This window comes from Symphalangus syndactylus, chromosome 24 (assembly GCF_028878055.3).
Source record: "Symphalangus syndactylus isolate Jambi chromosome 24, NHGRI_mSymSyn1-v2.1_pri, whole genome shotgun sequence".
Lineage (NCBI taxonomy): Eukaryota > Metazoa > Chordata > Mammalia > Primates > Hylobatidae > Symphalangus > Symphalangus syndactylus.
In genome coordinates, this window is record NC_072446.2 from 44,531,632 (window position 1) to 44,554,813 (window position 23,182).

The 23,182-nt window shown below is 46.2% G+C and overlaps 1 protein-coding gene across 2 annotated transcripts in view; it reads right to left on the reverse strand.

Moving 5' to 3' along the window:
- DNAAF9 (dynein axonemal assembly factor 9) overlaps positions 1-23,182 on the reverse strand; it is a 171,286-nt gene that overhangs the window by 10,276 nt on the left and 137,828 nt on the right. For both annotated transcript variants that reach the window (XM_055264885.2, XM_055264886.2), the window contains exons 29-32: positions 21,046-21,083; positions 10,481-10,616; positions 4,498-4,584; positions 309-415 (exon numbers count right to left, since the gene is read on the reverse strand). In XM_055264885.2, the coding sequence (XP_055120860.1) occupies positions 309-415; positions 4,498-4,584; positions 10,481-10,616; positions 21,046-21,083 (368 nt within the window). The remainder of the gene's footprint in view (positions 1-308; positions 416-4,497; positions 4,585-10,480; positions 10,617-21,045; positions 21,084-23,182) is intronic.

Sequence of the window (23,182 nt, forward strand, 5' to 3'; positions counted from 1 at the left end):
AGCACAGCTGGGAGTTTTAGGGACTGGGGAGGGACCATACACCAGGGTCTAGAGTTCACAGGTTCTACCCACCACACCCTGTTGCTCCCCTGTGGCTTTGCCACTGTTCCCAGGGGAGGGAAAACCCTTTCACTGGAGTGGAGACCGAATTGTGTGGCCACTCACAATCCTCAAATCCCTCTGTCTACTTTTGGTTTCAAAAGGTAAGAAGAGACACAGCACATAGAATACTGAAATGGTACCAGGAGGCAGAATTAACTCTGGGGCACCCTTTTTCCAGTGTCTGGGACATCTCAGGCAAGGCTTACCTTTACATTTGGCCACAAAGCGAGTCTTCTCCAAGGGACGGCCAAACCATACGCAGATCTGAACCATCAGAGGATAGACTGATCCAGCATTCAATTTACCTTCATACCTTAAAAGGTTTAAAAAATTTTAAGTACAAATATTTGAATTCTCCCTTACTTTTATGCCATTTTGCACACAAAAACTTGTTTAAATATGTATGTGCCTCTTTCATTTTGAGACTGGGAAGCGTGACTGCCCAGTTAAATCAGCTTTCTGAGGATGGTTTTACCTAACCTTAGACTAGCAGTTCCTTGATGTCAAAGACCCTGTGTACCTCTGAAGCCTCCCAGTCCCCATCTGAGTTTGGGGGTCCTTCCTGGTACGGTGGGGGGCTCTTGCTCAGGATGCCCTCCCATTTCTCCCTTTTTTTTTTTTTTTGAGACAAGGTCTCCCTCTGTTGCCCAGGCTGGAATGCAATGGTGCGATCTTGGCTCCCTGCAATCTCCGCCTCCTGGGTTCAAGCGATTCTCCTGCCTCAGCCTCCTGAGTAGCTAGGATCACAGGCGTGTGCGCCACCACACCCAGCTAATTTTTGTATTGTTTGTAGAGACGAGGTTTCATCATGTTGGCCAGGCTGGTCTCAAACTCCTGGCCTCAAGTGATCCGCCCACCTCAACTTCCCAAAGTGCTGGGATTACAGGTGTAAGCCACTGCACCTGGCCTTGCTCCCATATCTTTAAGAGCTCCAACTATGCCCTGCCATTTTGTTGCAGGCAATGTAACAGGTTGTACATATAGATGTGTACACCTGTCACAGAAGGAACTGGGGCATCTCTGCTCTATTTTCTTTGAGACAGGGTCTTGCTCTGTTGCTCAGGCTGGAGTGCAGTGGTGTGATCATAGCTCATTACAGCCTTGACATCTCAGGCTCAAGTGATCCTCCCACCTCAGCTTCTTGAGTAGTTGCTATGACACCTGCCACCATGCCCAACTAATTTTGATTTTTTATTAGAGACAAGGTCTCACTACGCTGCCCAGGCTGGTCTTGAACTCCTGGCCTCAAGTGATCCTCCCTCCACAGCCTCCCAAGGTGCTGAGATTATAGCCATGAGTCACTGTGCCTAGCCTGTTTCCTTTATTTTAATTAATTAATTAATTTATTTTATTTTTTTGAGATGGTGTCTAGCTCTGTCACCCAGGCTGGAGTGCAGTGGCACAATCTTGGCTCACTGCAACCTCCACCTCCCAGGTTCAAGTGATTCTCCGCCTCAGCCTCCCAAGTAGCTGGGATTACAGGTGCCGACCACCACGCCCGGCTAATTTTTGTATTTTTAATAGAGGTGGGGTTTCACTATGTTGGCCAGGCTGGTCTTGAACTCCTGACCTCGTCATCCACCCACCTTGGCCTCCCAAAGTGCTGGGATTACAGGTGTGAGCCACCGCACCTGCCCCTATTTCCTGTATTTTAAAACAGCACTGCAATTTTGAATTTTAAATTATTGAAAGTATCTTATTCTTTGTAATTTCTTTAAAGTAAGGTAGTAGGCATAAGATTTTTGCGAGACTGACCTGTCTTCTCCCCACCCAAACAAGTCATTTTGGAGACTGGGGGTTTCTCTGGCCTCTGGCTTCTGTGGTACCTGAATCCTCAGGGGAATTTGTAGGGGCAGCAAGGTTTCTGCCCCAACTAGAAACAAGCTGTTCTACCAGAAAAGCTGGAAGGAGGGTGGATGGGAACAGAGAAGGATGTGGGAGGGAAGTGGCAGAGAATGTGTGCACAGCACAGAGTGGAGCACATCCTGGAACTAAAGCCCATTCACTCTGAGGTGGTGGCTCTGACCCATGTGGGAGGGGAGTAATATATAGAGATGAGTAGGAGACTGATGACTGCCATCTTGTTAAAGATGAAATTATCTGATTCCTAGAAATGGACTTAGGAGGGGGGCCTGAAAGAGAATTTTGGGGTCCCTTCATCTCTGACTCTCTATAAGGACTGATCTTCCTGATGAGGAAAAAGTTCACACTTTTTTTTTTTTTTTTTTTGAGACAGAGTTTTGCTCTTGTTGCCCAGGCTAGAGTGCAGTGGCGCGATCTCGGCTTGCTGCAAGCTCCGCCTCCCAGGTTCACTCCATTCTCCTGCCTCAGCCTCCCGAGTAGCTGGGACTACAGGTGCCCGCTACCATGCCCGGCTAACTTTTGTATTTTTAGTAGAGACAGGGTTTCACCATGTTGGCCAGGCTGCTCTCGAACTCCTGACCTCATGATCCACCTGCCTTGGCCTCCCAAAGTGCTGGGATTCCAGGTGTGCACCACCACGTCTGGCCAGATTCACAGTCTTCTAATGGGCCCCTCTTACCCTACTCCCTCCTGGATTAGTCTGCCTCCAGGTGTCTGGGCCCTGAACTAGGTTCTTGTGCATGAGTCAGTAAGGACTGGAGAACAGTGCTTCTCTAGGCAGCTGGTGGTGATTACAGGAGCCTCAGGACCCAGAGGTTCAGGCAGCAAGGGAGTCAGTGGCTGTAGCCATTGGAAAGAAGGTTCCCCCTAGAAGCTCCATTTCTTTATTTTTAGCTAAGATATCATTATCTTGTTCAGACATAAGAAATGACCCACTTACTCACTGTTTAAGTATGACGTGACTCAAATCGGAGGTTCCTTCTAAGAATATGCCTGAAAACCTTTAATTTTACATACTGACCCTCTGGGATTTTTTTGGTTTTGTTTTTTACAGCATAGTAGATCCTTTTTTTTTTTTTTTTTTTTTGAGACAGAGTCTCGCTCTGTCACCCAGGCTGGAGTGCAGTGGCGTGATCTCAGCTCACTGCAAGCTCTACCTCCCAGCTTCACGCCATTCTCCTGCCTCAGCCTCCCGAGTATCTGGGACTACAGGCATCCACCACCACACCTGGCTAATTTTTTTTATTTTCAGTAGAGACGGGGTTTCACCATGTTAGCCAGGATGGTCTCGATCTTCTGACCTTGTGATCCGCCCGCCTCGGCCTCCCAAAGTGCTGGGATTACAGGCGTGAGCCACCACGCCTGGCCAGATCATTTTTTCTTAGGAAAAAAGTTGGTGGTGTAAGGGGTGGTATGGAGGATGTAGAGAGGTGCTTGGGAAAAGCGAGTAAGAATAACAAAGATAATCCAAATAAACATGAGAGATTAATTCTGGCCAAGCTTTAACAATGGTCTTCCCCTAAACCTTCAACAGAGCAGAAACAAATTGTCCATTCTATACAGGAATACGTGTAGCACGATGCCTAAGAGAAAAAGCTCTGAGCCATTCAACCTGGGTTTGAAATCTATTTCTTTCATTTACTAAGCTATAAATTGTCAAGTCATTAACTCTTTGCTGCCCCGGTATCTTATCTGTAAAATGACAAAATAATGGAATCCACTTCACAGGACTGGTGTAAATGAGACAACACAAACAAGGCTCTCACAACAGCACTGTTCAACAGAGCTTTCTGGGGCAATGGAAATGTTCTAGATCTGCACTGTTGGACACGGTAGCTGCTAGCCACAGGAAGCTATGGAGCACTTGAAATGTGGCTGTGTGGCTGAAAAGACTGAATTATAAATTTTGATTTTTATTAATTTATATTTCATTAAATAGCCATGTGGCTAGGAGCTGCCATGTAGAGAGTGGAGTCTTAGAGCAATAGCTAGCACACACAGTAAATGCTCCACTGTGTTGGTATTAGTATGATTACAGTAACTTTGCAGCACATTCTCTCCTTTGTCGTCTTCTCCTCTGGAGAGGTCCACAGGCTGTGCAGCATCCTACAGAGAACATTCCCTGGGCCATATGAGCAGGGAACCCAGCAGGTGGGAACCCTAGAGGACTGACTGATGGTATTGTCAGAAGCGAGTCTCACCTGGGAAAGTTATAGCTCCTTGGTTCTGTGCCAGGCACTTTGCCCTCAGTAGGGGCTGGAGGAACACAGGGCCCAGCGGTGCTTGCTGCCTACAGGATGACTCCCTAATTTGAAACATCTGAGAAGGCTCCCAGTTTGGAGCCCAAGAGGTGGAGCACTGGGCTCCTGGCAAGGCCAGCAGCTGCCGGACAGGCAGGCCGTGCCAGCTGCCATGTGTCACCCTTGCAAAGCACATCTGGTATTTTCACCTTCTCCCTTTTTTTTTTCTGTAAATAAATAAATCATTGGGTTTACAAAAAAATCTTAGTTATTTTTCAATGACGATACTTGCCAGCCAGGATACATTAAATATCGAGATCGTAGCATCTCAGGACTTGAAAAACTGTTTTCTGAGAGAATCAGCTCAATGTCTTCATTCCTTTGAAAACACACAGAAAAGACCTAGATTAATTAGGACTGTCAATCTCTCTTTTTCTTTTTTTTCTTGAGTCGGAGTCTCGCTCTGTCGCCAGGCTGGAGTGCATTGGCGCAATCTTGGCTCATTGCAACCTCCACTTCCTGGGTTGAAGTGATTCTCCTGGCTCAGCCTCCCGAGTAGCGGGGACTACAGGCATGTGCCACCACACCCAGGTAATTTTTGTACTTTCAGTAGGGACGGGGTTTCACCATGTTGGCCAGGATGGTCTCGATCTGCTGACCTCATGATCCACCCGCTTCTGCCTCCCAAAGTGTTGGGATTACAGGCGTGAGCCACCGTGCCCGGCCAGGACTGTCTTAACCTGCACATTTTGTTTCTTCTTCATGTCCCCTAAATACATACAAGCATTTTTTTTTCTGCCAAACCAAATGAAAACTAGTTGTACTCATCATATTTTACCCCTAAATACTTCAGTATGCATCTCTCAAGAACAAGGACATTCTCTTACACAACTACAATATCATGATCACATCCAAGGAATTTACTGGCTCCCAGCAATCACCTGGGAGCTTGTTAGAAATGCAGAACCTCAGGCCCCAGCCCAGACGTACTGAACCAGAAACTAATTTTCAACAAGATCGCCACTAGAGATGCGTATGCACAGCAAAGCTGGAGAAGCATGAACATACATCCACTTTCAAATTTCCCCTTTTTGGTGGGGAGGGTCCATGATCCAATCAAGAATCATTCATTAGGCTGGGCGCGATGGCTCATGTCTGTAATCCCAGCACTTTGGGAGGCCGAGGCAGTCGGATCATCTGGGGTCAGGAGTTCAAGACCAGCCTGGCCAACATGGCAAAACCCCATCTCTACTAAAAAAATACAAAAATTAGCTGGGCGTGGTGGCGCATGCCTGTAATCCCAGCTACTTGGGGGGCTGAGGCAGGAGAATCGCTTGAACCCAGGAGGTGGAGGTTGCAGTGAGACGAGATTGCGCCACTGCACTCCAGCCTGGGCAACAGAGTGAGACTCTGTCTCAAAAAAAAAACAAAAGATTATGTTCAAAAGTTACTTGAGTTACATACTTTCTTTGGTGTGGTTGTTATTACTTTGATATACAGATACATTACTTTTTTTTTTTTTTTTTTTTTAATTTTGAGACGGAGTTTTGCTCTTGTTGCTCAGGCTGGAGTGAAATGGCGTGATCTTGTCTCACTGCCACCTCCGCCTCCTGAGTTCAAGCGATTCTCCTGCCTCAGCCCCCCAAGTAGCTGGGACTACAGGCACCCACCACCACGCCCAGCTAATTTTTGTATTTTTTAAATAGAGATGGGGTTTTGCCATGTTGGCCAGGCTGGTCTTGAACTCCTGACCCCAGGTGATCCGCCTGCCTCAGCCTCCTACAGCGTTGGGATTACAAGTGTGAGTCACTGCACCCGGCCTAAATTTACAATCTTTATTCTCCTTTAATCTGGAACAGTTCCTCTATCTTTTGGTTTGTTTGATTCTCATGGTGTTGATATTTAAGAGTACATGTCAGAGCTTTTGTGTCCCACACTTGGATTTGTCTGTTTCTAATTCTCATAATTAGATTCAGGTTATGCATATTTTGAGATTAATACCTAGGTGGTGTTGCATCCTTCCCACTGCATCACATCAAGGAGGTACAGGGTATCAGTTTGTCCCATTACTGGTCTCACTGAGTTTAATCGTTTGTTCAACATAGGTATACCAGACCTTTCCATTGTAAGGTATTTTTCCCTCTTTGTAAGGAGTCAGTAGTCTATGGAGTGGTACTTTACACAGTACAGGACTAGTAATATTTTTTTTCTTCGACAGTCTTTCACCTAGTGCTTTTAGCATTCATTGATCGTTCCCTAAATCAAATACTGTATTAGACTGAAGGTTACAAAATGATTATTTTCTAGGTCTTTTTTTTTTTTTTTTCTTTTTTTTTTGAGATGGTTGAGATGGAGTCTTGCTCTGACCCCCAGGCTGGAGTGCAGTGGCGTGGTCTCGGCCAACTGCAAGCTCCGCCTCCCGAGTTTATGCCATTCTCCTGCCTCAGCCTCCTGAGTAGCTGGGACTATGGGCACCCGCCACCATGCCCGGCTAATTTTTTGTATTTTTAGTAGAGATGGGGTTTCATCGTGTTAGCCAGGATGGTCTCGATCTCCTGACTTTGTGATCTGCCCGCCTCGGCCTCCCAAAGTGCTGGGATTACTGGCCTGAGCCACCACGCTCAGCCGATTATTTTCTAGTTCTATCAAACCTTATTTACTTGGTATTCTTCTATAAAGGGCTTTGCTATCCTGCCCCCTTCCACTTTTTTTTTTTTTTTGAGATGGAGTTTCGCTCTTGTTGCCTAGGCTAGAGTGCAATGGTGCAATCTCGGCTCACTGCAAGCTCCGCCTCCCGGGTTCAAGCCATTCTCCTGCCTCAGCCTCCTAACTGGAATTAACAGGCATGCGCTACCATGCCCGGCTAATTTTGTATTTTTAGTAGAGATGGGGTTTCACCATATTGGTCAGGCTAGTTTCGAACTGCCGACCTCAGGTGATCTGCCCGCCTCGGCCTCCCAAAGTGCTGGGATTACAGGTGTGAGCCACTGTGCCTGGCCCCACCTTCGTTTTTGAGGATCACTGTGGACACACATTTTATTCCATGTGTTATAATCCATAGTTCCAGTATTATCATGGTTCTTTCTTATCCCCAAATTATCCCAAATTAGACTAGCAGGAACTTCTTAAGCTACTTCCCATATCCTCTTGACACATCTCCACTAATCTTTGAGTACTTCCTTCCTTTATTGGCATAAAATGGAACAGGCTCACCTTGTACTTTCCTTGACCTAGGCATGCAGTCAGCTAATTCTCCAAGGAGTCCTGATACCTTGTAGTGGGGACTGGTACTTAGAAACCAAGATACAGAGATAAGGGTATTTGTTGCAACTGTGGTATTACTATTCTGGTCCCTTTCAAAGGAAAGTGGTAGGAAATATGCATTTTTAAAAATAATGAATTTATATTGAATCTCCAATTCAAATCAACATTTGATCTTTGGGAGGCCGAGGTGGGTGGATCACTTGAGGCCAGGAGTTCAACACCAGCCTGGCAAACATGGTGAAACCCTGTCACTACTAAAAATAGAAAAATTAGCCAAGTATGGTGGTGTGCACTTGTAATCCCAGCTACTAGGGAGGCTGGGGCAAGAGAATCACTTGAATCCAGGAGGTGGAGGTTGCAGTGAGCTGAGATTGTGCCACGGCACTCCAGCCTGGGTGACAGAGCAAGACTCTGTCTAAATAAAATAAAATAAATATTTGAAGGGTTTTTCTTCATCTTCCCCATTTCATATTCATAATCTCCTTTCTTCAATCAGTGATGTTGTTTAGAACCAGGGTTCCAGCAGAGGATTATGTTCAAAAGTTACCTGAATTAAATACTTTTCTTGGTGTGGTTGTTATTACTTTGATATACAGATAGATTTGCCTTTTTTTTTTTTTTTTAATTTTGAGATGGAGTTTCATTCTTGTTGCCCAGGCTAGAGTGCAATGGCATGATCTTCACTCACTGCAGCCTCCGCCTCCCAGGTTCAATCAATTCTCCTGCCTCAGCCTCCTGAGTAGCTGGGATTACAGGTGCCTGGCACCACACCTGGCCAATTTTTTGTATTTTTAGTAGAGGCGGGGTTTCGCCATGTTGGCCAGGCTGGGCTGGTCTTGAACTCCTGACCTCAGGTGATACGCCCGCCTCGGCCTCCCAAAGTGTTGGGATTACAGGCGTGAATCACTGTGCCCGCCCCCCCCCCCTTTTTTTTTGAGATGGAGTTTGCTTTGTCGCCCACCTGGAGTGCAATGGTGTGATCTTGGCTCACTGCAACCTCTGCCTCCTGGGTTTCAGCGATTCTCTTGCCTCAGTCTCCTGAGTAGCTGGGATTATAGGCATGCACCACCACGCCCAACTAATTTTTGTATTTTTAGTAGAGACAGGGTTTCACCACGTTGGTAAGGCTGGTCTCGAACTCCTGACTTCGTGATCTGCCTGCCTCGGCTTCCCAAAGTGCTGGGATTACAGGCGTGAGCCACTGCACCCGGCCTAGATTCACTTTTTTTGGTTTGTATTTAATTTAGTTTTTTCCCTCCTTTATTTAATTTTTGAATACATAAAATATCTACATAGTTCAAAAGTCAAAACTACATAAAAAGGTATATAACCTTTTATCTGAATTGAGCAAACAAAACGGCTACATAACCAGGTGTTTTCTCCTTGTATATGTGTGTACATATACAAAATCACTAATTCTCTAGTTTGTAATTTGAACCCAAGTCCATGAAGTAAAGAGATAATATCTCTATGTTACTTTTTTTTTTTTTTTGAGACAGAGTCTCACTCTGTCGCCCAGGCTGGCTGGAGTGCAGTGGTGCCATCTTGGCTCACTGCAAGCTCCGCCTCCCGGGTTCACGCCATTCTCCTGCCTCAGCCTCCCAAGTAGCTGGGACTACAGGCGCCTGCCACCACGCCTGGCTAATTTCTGTATTTTTTAAAATAGAGATGGGGTTCCACTGTGTTAGCAAGGATGGTCTTGATCTCCTGACCTCGTGATCTGCCTGCCTTGGCCTCCCAAAGTGCTGGGATTACAGGCGTGAGCCACTGCACTCGGCCACTTTTTTTTTTTTTTTTTTTTTTTTAATAGACAAAGTCTCACTACTTCAGTCAGGCTGGAGTGCAATGGTGTGATCATGGCTCAGTGTAACCCTGAACTCCTGGGCTCGGGCAATCCTCCTGCCCAGCCTCCTGAGTAGCTGAGACTACAGACATGCACAACCATGCTGGCTGTTTTTTTAAAAAATGGTTTTGGTAGAGACAGAGTGTCACTATTTTACCCAGGCTGGTCTTGAACTCCTGCAAGGAGTTTTGGGCTCCCTAAATGCTGGGATTACAGGTTGAGCCACCACATCTGACCCTTCTCTACGTCCTCTATGCCATTTCTTTCACACTTTAATACAAGGATGTTAAGAGAATCTTAGCTACCATCCTTCAATGGATGAGAATGTGAATGTAGCAAAACAAAATGCCTCAAAACGGTACACGATGGGGTCTTCTTGGTGATTTTTACAGAGCATCAAAAGCACTTCGGCCAGGTGTGGTGGCTCATGCCTGTAATCCCAGCACTTTGGGAGGCCGAGGCGGGCGGATCACGAGGTCAGGAGATTGAGACCATCCTGGCTAACATGGTGAAACCCCGTCTCTACTAAAAATACAAAAAACAAAAATTAGCCAGGCGTGGTGGCAGGCGCCTGTAGTCCCAGCTACTTGGGAGGCTGAGGCAGGAGAATGAGGTGAACCTGGGAGGTGGAGCTTGCAGTGAGCCGAGATCGCGCCACTGCACTCCAGCCTAGGTGACAGAGTGAGACTCTGTCTCAAAAAAAAAAAAAAAAAAAAAAAGCACTTCAGAAACTGTTGTTTTTTTTTCCAATATATTTTTTCTTTTTTGAGATGGAGTATCACTACATTGTCCAGGCTGGTCTCAAACTCCTGACTCGAGATCCTCCCACCTCAGCCACCCAAAATGCTGAGATTACAGACATGAGCCATTGTGCCCAGCCTGCTTTTTTTTTTTTTTTTTAAAGAGACAGTCTTGCTCTGTCTCTCAGGCTGTGGAATGCACTGACACAATCATAGCTCACTGCAGCCTCCAATTCCTGGATTTAAGTGATCCTCCTTCCCAGTCCCCCGAGTAGCTGGGACTATAGGTGAGTGCCACCGCACCTGGCTCAAAAACTGACTCCTCCAAATGTTTAGGTCTTAGATACAGTAGAAAGACTCTGTGGGCCACAGACAGAGTGCTGTATCTGAGAAAGCAACTGGTCTTGCAGAGTGAATCTATAGATTACCTGGTGACAATCCCATTTTCTGCAAGAATGAAGGCTGCAGCAGGATTGGCAGCCCTGATGAGGCTCTGCAGCTGAACAAGGAGAGGGTGCCGCTGCTCCGTGGTGTGACTGGTGAATACCACGTTACTCACCAGGCCTGGGAATAAAACCAAGGAGAGTTTAGCCTTCACAGTCCTGGTTAGGGGTGAGGGCTCACACAAAGGTGGGCCCTTGCTCCATCCCCTAATCATGCCTTCCAGTAGTCTCCTGATGGAGACAACCCTTACACCCCAACACCAACATACACAGCTATCATTCTCTTCCCACTTCCTGGCACTGCCACCTCTTGGAATGAATAGCTTCAAGTCTGTAGCTGCCTTACTTCCTAACCCCTAACTTCCTCTATCTTTTTTTTTTTTTTTTTTTTTAAGATAGTGTCTCACTCTGTCGCCCAGGCTGGAGTGCAGTGGTGCGATCTCAGCTTACTGCAACCTCCGCCTCCAGGGTTCAAGCAATTCTCCTGCCTCAGCCTCCTGAGTAGGTGGAATTACAGGCACCCGCCACCATGTCTGGCTAATTTTTGTATTTTTAGTAGACACTGGGTTTCACCATGTTGGTCAGGCTGGTCTTGAACTCCTGACCTCAGGTGATCAGCCCACCTCAGCCTCCCAAAGTGCTGGGATTACAGACATAAGCCATCGCGCCCGGCCTCCTCTATTATTTTAATTCTAGTATCTGGCTGATACTTGGAGTTCTTAGTCAAAGGGCCTTTCCACACCTCCTGTATTTAGCATCATCAGGAACTGGTGCCATTTACCTTCACCAGTTCAGAACAATACAATTATCAAAAACTCACCATATATCAGGGGTTATTCATTATATCCTCAAAGAGTGCACCGCCAAGATACTGTGCACAGGGAGTCACATGATTCCAAGATAAATGCTAACAGATTTTAGTAACGTGGTAAGAAAGGGTGGCCCATGTAAGAAGAGGTTGCAGGGTAGGCCATGATCACTCCCAATCTTTTCGTGAAAATACAGAAATAAAATTCACAGGACCACAGAGAATTTGGAAATCAGGAAACTTACCACACTTCACCAACCCAAGATAATTATAATATCCCTTCCATATTCATTCCTATTTTAACACAGTTATAATCATAGTGTATATATAAGATTATTTATTTTGCATTTTTGTTATTCAATAATTTTTATTTACTTTTTCTTTTTTTTTTTTTTTTTTTTTGAGATGGAGTTTCGCTCTTGTTGCCCAGGTTGGAATGCAATGTTGCAATCTCAGCTCACTACAATCTCCACCTCCCATGTTCAAGCAATTCTCCTGCCTCAGCCTCCTAAGTAGCTGGGATTACTGGTGCGTGCCACCATGCCCTGCTTATTTTGTATTTTTAGTAGAGACGGGGTTTCTCCATGTTGGTCAGGCTGGTCTTGAACTCCCGACCTTGTGATCTGCCTGCCTCGGCCTCCCAAAGTGCTGGGATTACAGGTGTGAGCCACCGCACCCAGCCGTACTTCTTAATATTGTAGAAAATTTCAAACACATACACAACTAGAAAAATAGTAGAATGAACTCCCATCACCTGGTTTCAGGAACTACCAACACTCAGCTAACTATATTTCATCTACACTCCACCCAGCTCATCCCCGGCCCCCCTGCAGTATGATTCTGAAGTCAATCCCAGATATCCAATTATTTCAAACAAAAATACTTCAACGTGTATTTCCATAATACAACGACTCTAAAAATATTAACAATGAACTCCTTAATATAAAAAAATCCAGCCTGTGTTCAAATTTCTCTGTCTTATAAATGTTTTCTTAGTTAATAATTTTTGAATCAGGAACCAAGGGAAGTCTACATATTATATATATTTATATATTCAGTGACTCACTGAAGTATTGACCTCCTGAGCTCAAGCAATCCTGCCTCAGCCTCCTGTGCAGCTGGGACCACAGGTGTGCGTGCCACCATGCTTGGCTAATTTTTTTATTTTTTTTAGACACGGGGTCTCATTTTGTTGCCCAGGCTGGTCTCAAACTCCTGGGCTCAAGTGATCCTCACGCCTTGGCCTCCTCTAAAGTGCTGGGATTACAGGCATGAGCCACCGCACCCAGCTTCATTAGGATTTTCAGTTCCTCTAGTGGTCACTTTTGTATCTTTAAAGAGTATACTTAACCCTTTATAACTTGATTTAATAGCTTTAAACTTTATCAATCTCCCATTCTGAAAGATGTAAAGAGTATCTCTCTTCTGCTAATTTTTTGTAAAATATAATTTCATAGATAGGTTTTCAACATTTATATTCCATTTTGTAACAGAATTCTCACAGGTGTTATAATTCTATACTTAAAAAGATTCAATGCTCATCACCAACCCATTTACTAATAGAGAGTAGTTTTATTATTTATTATTATAATTATTTTTTGAGATGGAGTTTCACTCTTGTTGCCCTGGCTGGAGTGCAACGGTGTGATCTCGGTTCACCGCAACCTCCGCCTCCTGGGTTCAAGTGATTCCCCTGCCTCAGACTCCCGGCCTCCCGAGTAGCTGGGATTACAGGCATGCACCATCATGCCGGGCTAATTTTGTATTTTTTAGTAGAGATGGAGTTTCTCCATGTTGGTCAGGCTGGTCTCGAACTCCTGACCTCAGGTGATCCACCCACCTCAGCCTCCCAAAGTGCTGGGATTACAGGCGTGAGCCACCGCGCCCGGTGAGAGTAGTTTTATAAACGAATAGTTAAGTGAATATCTCTAAATTATGGAGATTTCTGCTTTCTTAAGTGACCTTGTAATTGCAGAATCCTAAGTAATGAATATTCAGTAATGAAGACTCTACACTGATACTATTTACTTCAGTCAAGTGTTAAGTTAAAAAAATTAGCTGTATTCAGTTGTTGAGGGCAAAACTCAGAACATATAGAAAGTGTGTTAGGCTGTTTTGGGGTTGCTGTAAAGAAATACCTGAGGCTGACTAATTTATAAAGAAAAGAGGCTTAATTGGCTAAAGGTTCTGCAGGCTTTCCAGGAAGCGTGGGGCTGGCATCGGCTTCTGGGGAGGCCTCAGGAAGCTTAAGATCATGGTAGAAGGCCTGGGAGCCAGCACATCACAGTGGTGAGGGCAGGAGCAAGAAGGGTCCGGGGAGGTGTCACACTCCTTTAAACAACCAGGTCTTCTGTGAACTCAGAGTAAGAACTCACTCACTATCACAAGGACAGCACCAAGCCATTCATAAGGGATCTGCCCCCATGACCCAAACACCTCCCACTAGGCCCCACTTTGAACACTGGGGATTATGTTTCAACATGAGATTTGGAGGGGACAAACATCTAATTTATATCAGAAGGGCTCACAAAGAAAATAAAATAATTCCTTTCCTCTCCAGACACCTAAATTCCCTTCCCTGGAGGCAACTGCAGTTATCGGATTCTTACTTCTTCTTCCAAAAGATCTGCTAAGTATATACAAAAGTGTTGAGTATAATTTTTTCCACAAGTAGTGACACATTACACTGTTCTGCACCTTTTCCCCCCACCCACTTGTTCCCTTTACTTTTTAATTTTGGTAAAGCTTACATCTTCCTTCAAATCTTTCTTAACATCTTATCATCCTAGTCCTCCCCTCATGCCACCCTGCTCTCTCCCCTTCTCTGAACTAAAAAAAAAAGAAAAAAAGTTCTTTTGAGTAACACAGGTGGCACTTAAAACATAGGACTTATATTGTTTTTTTTTTTTTTTTTTGGAGACAGAGTCTCATTGGGTCGCCCAGGCTGGAGTGCAGTGGTGTGACCTTGGCTCGTTGCAACCTCCACCTCCTGGGTTCAAGCGATTCTCCTGCCTCAGCCTCCTGAGTAGCTGGAATTACAGGCGCACGCCACTGCACCCGTCTAATTTTTGTATTTTTAGTAGAGATGGGGTTTCACCATGTTGGCCAGGCTGGTCTTAAACTCCTGACCTCAGGTGATCCACCTGCCTTGGCCTCCCAAAGTGCTGGGATTGCAGGTGTGAGCCACTGCGCCTGGCCTGGACTTAGATTATTTATCTTCTTCCTCTATGGGAAAAGCTAGCATAATGTAAAGACTAAGGCATTTAGAGCCAGGCGAACCTGAGTTTGAATTTTTGGTTCCGCTAATTACTAATGGGTGATACCAGACAAATTGCTCTACTTTCTCTCTGAAACCAAATATCTTCCTCTGTAAGATGGGAACCGTAACACATCACTCTAGGTTATCAATAAAACCTAGGCTTATCATAGGGCCTACAGAGAGTAAGAATCCATGAAATACAATCTATCATCTCCACCACTACCACCATCAGCACTGTCAACTGAGCATCACCCTGAGAATTAGACTTCTCCCTGTACATAGAGGGGCCTGTCAGACAGCGGCTGTGGCATTGGGTCTTGACCATATCACCACTGGGAAACTCATAGAATTTCAACAAGCCAAGGCTGCTACACTCATGGTTCAGACGGGGGGCAAGGAATAGTTTGAAGGCAGATTCCAGGACCCCTGACCCCCTGCCTCTAGTCTCTTCCTTCCTCTTACCAATAACACCTGTGAAAAAAGTGTCCCCAAACTCTTAAGACTGAATCTAACCCCACAAATCCATCTGGATGCATTCCATTCAAGATCATGGAACAGGGCTTAGGAGCGTGCATGCCAATGGTCGCCTGTGACAATGAGGAAAGGGCCCACACAAAGGCTAAGCTATGTGCCTGGGGCCAAAGACCTTCCGGAGTTAGGGCTTGCCTGCTAAGCACAGAAGCTGCTTCCTAAGTGCTTACAGACCATTTCGGATCCATTCCTTGGTTCTGAGACATGAGACCTACTCTTCTGAGGTATCTGTAAGTAAAAATTTTCGGTCAGGCGTGGTGGCTCATGCCTGTAATCCCAGCACTTTGGGAGGCTGAGGTGGACGGATCATGAGGTCAGGAGATCGAGACTATCCTAGCTAACACGGTGAAACCCCGTCTCCACTAAAAATACAAAAAAATTAGCCGGGTGTGGTGGCGGGCGCCTGTAGTTCCAGCTACTTAGGAGGCTGAGGCAGGAGAATGGCGTGAACCTGGGAGGTGGAACTTGCAGTGAGCCGAGATTGTACCACTGCACTCCAGCCTGGACGACAGAGCGAGACTCCATCTCAAAAAAAAAAAAAAAAAAAAAAAAATTTTTTTTCCTCCTCCCTCCTCCTCCTGGGGCTCACCAAGCCCCAGTTCTCCTCTCAGAGGCAACCACTGATAACTAGTGTTTGGGTATACTTCCTCAGATGGTCTAGGCATGCAAGTACAAATATGTAGGAATACACAGAATCACATTTTCTTTTTTTTTTTTTGAGACAGAGTCTTGCTCTAGTACCCAAGGCTGGAGTGCAGTGGCACGATCTTGGTTCACTGCAACCTCTGCTTCTGGGGCTCAAGTGATCCTCCCACTTTAGCCTCCCAAGTAGCTGGGACTACAGGTGCTACCACACCCAGTTAATTTTTGTATCCTTTGTAGAGACAGGGTTTCGCCATGTTGTACAGGCTGGTTTTGAACGCCTGAGCTCAAGTGATTCACCTGCCTTGGTCTCCCAAAGTGCTGGGAATACAGGCATGAGCCACTGTGCCCAGCTCACTTTTCTTAAGCATTCCAAACCTCTATCCTCAGCCAGGCACAGTGGCTCATGCCTGTAATCTCAGCACTTCGGGAGGCCAAGGCAGGTGGATCACCTGAGGTCAGGAGTTCGAGACCAGCCTGGCCAACATAGTAAAACCCCGTCTCTACTAAAAATACAAAAAATTAGCTGGGCGTGGTAGCAGGTGCCCATAATTCCCAGCTACTTGGGAAGCTGAGGCAGGAGAATCGCTTAAACCAGGGAGGCAGAGGTTGTGGTGAGCCAAGATCACGCCATGGCACTCCAGCCTGGGCAACAAGGGTGAAACTCTCTCTCAAAACAAAAACAAAAAAACAAGAACAAATATCCTCCGGCTGGGCGTGGTAGCTTATGCCTGTAATCCTAGCACTTTGGGAGGCCGAGGTGGGTGGATCACAAGGTCAGGAGTTCAAGACCAGCCTGACCAACATGGTGAAATCCTCTCTCTACTAAAAATACAAAAATTAGCCAGATGTGGAGGTATGCACCTGTAATCCCAGCTACTCAGGAGGCTGAGGCAGGAGAATCACTCAAACCCGGGAGGCAAAGGTTGCAGTGAGCTGAGATTGCACCACTGCACTCCAGCCTGGGTGACAGAGCGATATTCCGTCTCAACAACAACAATAATCACCACCACCACCACCTCTATCAAGGTCTTTGTGGATGACCTAGTTGTGGTAACAGCACATAACTAAACCAATTCAAATGAAGAATTCATCAACATCTTGTTTATTCTATTTTGAAAGGGTTCCTCACATACCCTTTCTGTTAAGAAGCTTTAACATTAAGATGAAACTCCTAAAACAGCGTCAGAAAAACCTCTAACCAAGGTGACACTGGTGATTTACATGAGGGGCAAGCAATAGTTTGAAGGCAGATTCCAGGACCCCTGGCCCCCTGCCTCTAGTCTTTGGTACCTGTGTTTGCATGGCTATTTGGAAAGGGCACTCTGCAGTGCACTCTGGAGGCTGCAGATGAGGCAGCAAAGCCAGCCTGGAAAGCTTGATGCCAGAATCCCATGCCCTGGCGCAGCCACAGAAAGTAGGGCCTCTGGAAACCGAGTAAGGCAAAGTCAGGAGGCCAAGTCCAAAATGTGGCACAGTGGGGAGGCAAGCAGGATCTTAGAAGGCTCAGCATATTCTAGAGATGGCAGACATGGGAGCCATATCATACAAAGGGCCTGCCAGATTCCCAGGGTGGAAGGCAAGAAGAGCTCTGGCGGGTCTGGCAGTGAAGAGCCAGCAAAGGTTGAGGGAAGATCTATAAATACCCTAGGACTCTGTTTGGTATCTTCTTGGGCAAAAGAAACAAAAGTGTCAGACTAGTGCAAATGTGGCCATATGAGCGGTGGTGCACCAGGGTCACAAGCACAGGCCTGGCCTGCCCAAGAAAAGGCTGGGATCTGGGTCTCTGACAGACACAACTTGTACAAAGTCCTGTCTGCTGCACATGTACCATATGGACAAACCTTGTGGGGCTGGGATTCTAGGTCAGGAACTGGGCACAGAAAAGGGGCTTTGCTTTATAGGGAAACAAGCAAGAGGATTATCCCCAGCATTCCTTAGGCCAGCTATGTAAACTGCCACCTGCCAAGAGGAAATGCCATCTGTGAGGCAGGTACAGCAGTTATCTAGAGCACAGGGTGAACAGGCCACAGTGAGTGGTTCCACCTTGTTTGGGCCAGCAGCTTCCTTCTGTTCTGTATCAAGAGTGGACAGCTAGATTTGGCCAAGGTCTCACCAGTCTGGGCTGTGAGCGAGCAGGCAGCCTGGCCTATCCTATTCCCAAGAGCAGAGAAACATCCCTATTTTCTGGCTGACCATCCCAGTCTGGGCTAAAGCATTCCAGAAGCCCAGCAGAAAACAAAGGTGACTTCTTCTATCTACAGATGCTTTTAAAAGCAGGCCATGACAGTAAAGTATCTCCACTTTGCTCTCACACCAGCATTATAATGAGTCTTACTTGCTGTTTAAGCACTGAGATTATTTCTTAGTCCTTTGATTTCTATAATACACATTGTCTTGGGGCTGCAACATAGTCCTTTTCTAACTGGAAAATAATCTCTTATGAATTGGGTAGTCTGACTCATGAACAGGAGCAAAGGGAGGAAATATGCTCCCTTAGGGCATGAAGTATTTGTCTACTGCTGGCAGATCCCACCTCCAAGCCAGTTACCAAATCTCCTAGGAGAAAAGAAATACTTGCCTTTTCTCTCCTCCCTCCCCAGATAGCCCATGCTGGTCAGGCCAGTCCGCAGGGTCCCATGGGCCCAGAAGCAAGGCACTGTCACTCCATGAGCCCCTTGGAGGAGTTCCAAAAACAGCATATGTGGCCTGAAGGTGATCAGCCCACATCTGATCACACCCCTAGCTCTACACAAGCACAGAGTTTAACATACATTGTCTTTGCACAATGAGTTGGAAGGCAGTATAAATGAAACATGCCTACCAAGTGCCAGAGAGAACATAGTCTGTTTTGGCCTCAAAGGGTTCAGACTAAAAGGGGCTTTCCTCTTGTGAGACAAGCCCAGGGCTGCCCCTAATTCAATGATGATGATGAAAACAGAACACTTCCCCAAGGCTCTCTGCCAGGGAAGCCCCACCATCTGTGCCTGTTCCTCATGCAAAAAAGAAGAGGGACACTGAGGGAGAATGCCAAGGAGCTGAGGTGCACTAGGCTGCCAATCATCACATGGTGGACAAGGGGCTCTGAAAGGAAAAGAAGGCTCCAGCATTTACAAGAATAAGGCAGGGCCTAAGGCTGGACAGGTCAGCAAGTCCCTAGGCACACCTGATGGTCAATACTGCCCCCTAGGCAAACACTTCCTCAACTTCACCTGCTTCCAACTAAAGCTCTTCTCAAGGAGGACATTGCTTCTCTGAGTCAATCTTCACTTCCAGTCTGGGCTCTGGACCCTACCCCTTCCTTCTCAGGGGTCCCCTCTATCAAACCTAGTATCTCCTTGCAGCCCACAGGCTTTCTCATCAGCAAATAAGGAGGAGCTGATCATTCAGAAATGACAATTCTTGGAAGTATTCTCTAGCCATCTTCCTTTTTACAGCCCCAAGCACTCTAGAATATCATCCACACCTGCTGGCTTCCAGTATCTCACTTGGCCACTGGTCCACTTGGAGCTGGCTTCAGCCCTCACCTCTCCACTCAGATCCTCCTACTCAGGTCATCAGGGTCCTTCTCACTTGCAGAGCCAGTGGGTTTTTCTCTGTTCTTCCCTCAAGGTCTCTGCAGCATTAGCCATTGTGGATCTCTTTTTCTCCTTCCTCAATGTCTCAGGCAATGCTCTTCCCTGCTTCTTCTCTTTCGGTGTCCTGGAACCTCTGCCCTCACCCCACCTGTAGCCTTCTGATCTTTTCAGCTCTACACCTGGATACTGGCTGACTACAGTCCATGCCATTAACTTTGACCATGACTTCCAAATATGTATCTTAGGATGAGACAGCCCTCCTTGGTTATCTCCCGGACCTATGTTTTCTCCTGTGCTTTCTATTTCAAGGACAGGTACCACCAACCTTCCTATCTTCTAAACTAGAAACCTAGGAGTCATCCTAGATACCTCTTTTTCCAGTCTGCGCTCTGGACCGTACCCCTTCCTTCTCAGGGGTCCCCTCTATCAAACCCCCTAGCATGCCCCACATCTAGTCTGTCACCAGATCCTATTGACCCAACCTCCACAAAATCTCCTTAATCTACCTGGGGTGGATACTGTGGATGGACCTAGCCAATCTCCATTTCATCCTTTTTCTGAGGTGCAGTGCCTAGAAAGTAACAGGGACCTCTGAAAGCTGGACCTGAGACTACCTGGTAACAGCAGCCCAACATACACATTCCTCCCTCCAGGGACCAGCCTCCTGCCCTGGGCAGCATGAGCTCAGCTGTTTCCCAAGACAACAACTCTGGTATGCTCTGTTGTCTCCGCTCCCTGTGGACTGGCAATACAATCAGCGGGATGAAACTGTGCTGGGGACACTGAGTTGTTTTCTTCTGTCTGATTTCTGCTTGCTGGACTAGCTCAGGAAGCCTAGACCCCAGGCATGTCTCCTGATAACAATGAGCATTTCATCACCACTGCAGGGAATTCAGAATTTATTCTGGACCTCCAAACATCACAGATAATATGACTAGAAAGTGCTGCTTCCAGGGTTGCCAGGTAGTAGGGCATTGCAAGGTTGAATGCAACCTGCAGGATGGGTGAATTTTTCTCAATGTTATCAAGGAAATGAGGAGAATTCCAGGGTGCATAGGGGTGGGAGGTATTAAGAAAGACAGGTCCCGCTGGGCCAAACTCGACACTCTTGGGGCAGAAGTGAATCAAGATCTTGCTGATCCAGAGGCTAGGAATACCTACTCAGTCCACTAATATTAGCTGGAATGCCAGGGTGGACTTAAGCCCAGCTCAAGGAGAGGTATTACTGTGGCAATTTGTTGCCATAAGAGACAAGCTCAGGCCAGGCGCAGTGGCTCATGCCTGTAATCCCAGCACTTTGGGAGGCCGAAATGGGCGGACTGCGAGGTCAGGAGTTCAAGACCAGCCTGGCCAACATGGTGAAACCCTGTCTCTACTAAAAATACAAAAATTAGCCGGGCGTGGTGGTGCATGCTTGTAATCCCAGCTACTTGGGAGCCTGAGGCAGAAGAATCAGTTGAACCTGGGAGGCAGAGGTTGCAGTGAGCCGAGACCATGCTATTGCACTCCAATCTGGGCAACAGAGTGAGACTCAGTCTCAAAAAAAAGCGACAAGCTCTTGGAAGAAATGTGCCTATCAAATATGGTAAAAGTAAAGATGTCAAAGTTTTTTCTGACCAATTTTGTTTGCTTTAGATTTCAGAATAGTAGGTAAGAGCACGAAGAAAAGTCTATTGCTGAATTCTGCTGAACTTGCAAGGCATGCAAGCTGAAAATAAAGCATATTACTTACCTTGTGAACACTGGTCAAGACATTTAGGAAAGAGAAATCTAGGGGAAAAAAAAGGGGAAATATTTAAAAACCATTCATCTCAGAGCTGTCACTGATTATTTCCCATACAAATAGGAGTACCACTGACAAGCAAACTGACTCACATGATGAGGCAAGTGGCAGCAGCACTGAGCACTAAAGATAGCCATGGGACTTCGCAGCTTTCCGTCAAAGCTCCCCACACCAGGAGCCCCACAGAAGTCCCTACATGGCCAATTCTAAGTGGAATGCTGAAGAGGGGATACTGGGGACAGGACCAGCTCTTTGGTCTATGGGAGATGGAGAAAGAGCTGGTCTTTTTTGAAAGGCATACATTTTTGAGTAAAGTGGATATTTCAAGGGAAAGTAAGAATTACACTCAAGGGGCCTTTAATACCAAAGTTGCCATGCTTCTCTTTATGTACATGCTATAACCTCAATTCTCCTTTAATCTCATTCTTAACTCAAAAGGTAAATGAAAAGCAGGAAACTGACCAACTGAATTACAAGTGAAGCAGGAGGTGGGGGTGACTAATACAAAGTGTGAGTTACTTAACAACTGTAGCACTGCAGTAGGCTCCAGAGAAAAACTCATATTCTCACAGGACTTCAGAACTCCTGAAATATCATAAGGCCCGCCTCAAGGAAGAAAGTTAACACTAATGGGGATAGCTGCCTTTTATGGAGTTCCTCCTGTGGGCAAGGCACTGTGCAGACAGTTCACGAACATGATCTTGCTCTGTCGTCCTGTCCGTTCTGTGCCTCAGGTATCAAACAGATGAAAAGCATGGGTTTAGGACGGCTAAACTTGCCCAGTTAGGACTAAGCTTGCCCAGTGTCTCACAGGCAGCTGGGAGGCAGCAGGGCTAAGGCAGGGACCCAGGTCTGTTTGGCACCACAGAGGTCCTGTGTTTTCTTCCCTGGCAATTGGGATGCTGGCTGAAGCCACTCTTCTGAATGGCTGCTGGTCCAGCTGGCAGGTATTAATGATGTTCGCAACACTGGGGGAGTTTCTCTCCTGGAATTTCCTTGGTGGCAGCAAATCTTCATCCTTTTATTTGATTTCTGACAACAGCCAGTCACATACCATTTGAAACCAAACTTGGTAGATGAGCTGGGTGAATACCAGGTTGGGCTGTGGATCCTGTTCCCTTACCTGACTCCCTCATAGTTTCTGAAGAATTCCAAGGAGGAAAACCCATGTGCTAAAAGCAGGGTCAAAGGGGCTGGAACAAGGGAAGATACAGCCACACCAGAGTCTCCCAAGAATAGAACTCACTGACTTCACTGTGCTCACTGTCCACAGAAGGCTGCCGCATAGTAAGCATTCTTTTACTTACTTTAATTTTTAAAGTTTTATTTAAAAAAATTTAAACAGCCTGTAATCCCAGCACTTTTGGAGGCTGAGGTGGGCGGATCACCTGATGTTGGGAGTTCGAGACCAGCCTGACCAACATGGAGAAGCCTCCATCTCTACTAAAAATACAAAAAAATTAGCCGGGCATGGTGGTGCACGCCTGTAATCCCAGCTACTCGGGAGGCTGAGGCAAGAAAATCGCTTGAACCTGGGAGGCAGAGGTTGCAGTGAGCTGAGATCATGCCACTGCACTCCAACCTGGACAACAAGAGCGAAACTCCATCTCAAAGAAAAAAAAAAATTTAAACAATGGAGCAACTGTTCAGTTGGTGAAGGAAGTCAACTCCTTTTTTTGAGATAGCGTCTCACTGCTGCCCAGGTTGGAGTGCAGTAGCATGAACACAGCTCACTGCAGTCTCAACCTCTTGGGCTCAAGCAATCCTCCAGCCTCAGCCTGGGACTACAGGTGCTCACTACCACACCTGGTTAATTCATTTTTTGGCAGAGATGGGGTCTCACTATGTTACCCAGGCTGCTCTTGAACTCCTGGGCTCAAGCATCCTCCAATCTTCCATCTTCCAAGTGTGCTGAGATTATAGGCATGAGCCACTGTGCCCTGCCTGATTTTGTTACTTAAATTCTTATATTCCATAATCATGCTCACCCAATTTTAGCCTTATTTCTATATTTAAATAGATTATATAATCAACTTCAGTCCTTTTATGCCTTATAAAAAAATTTTTTTATTGAGACAGAGTCTTG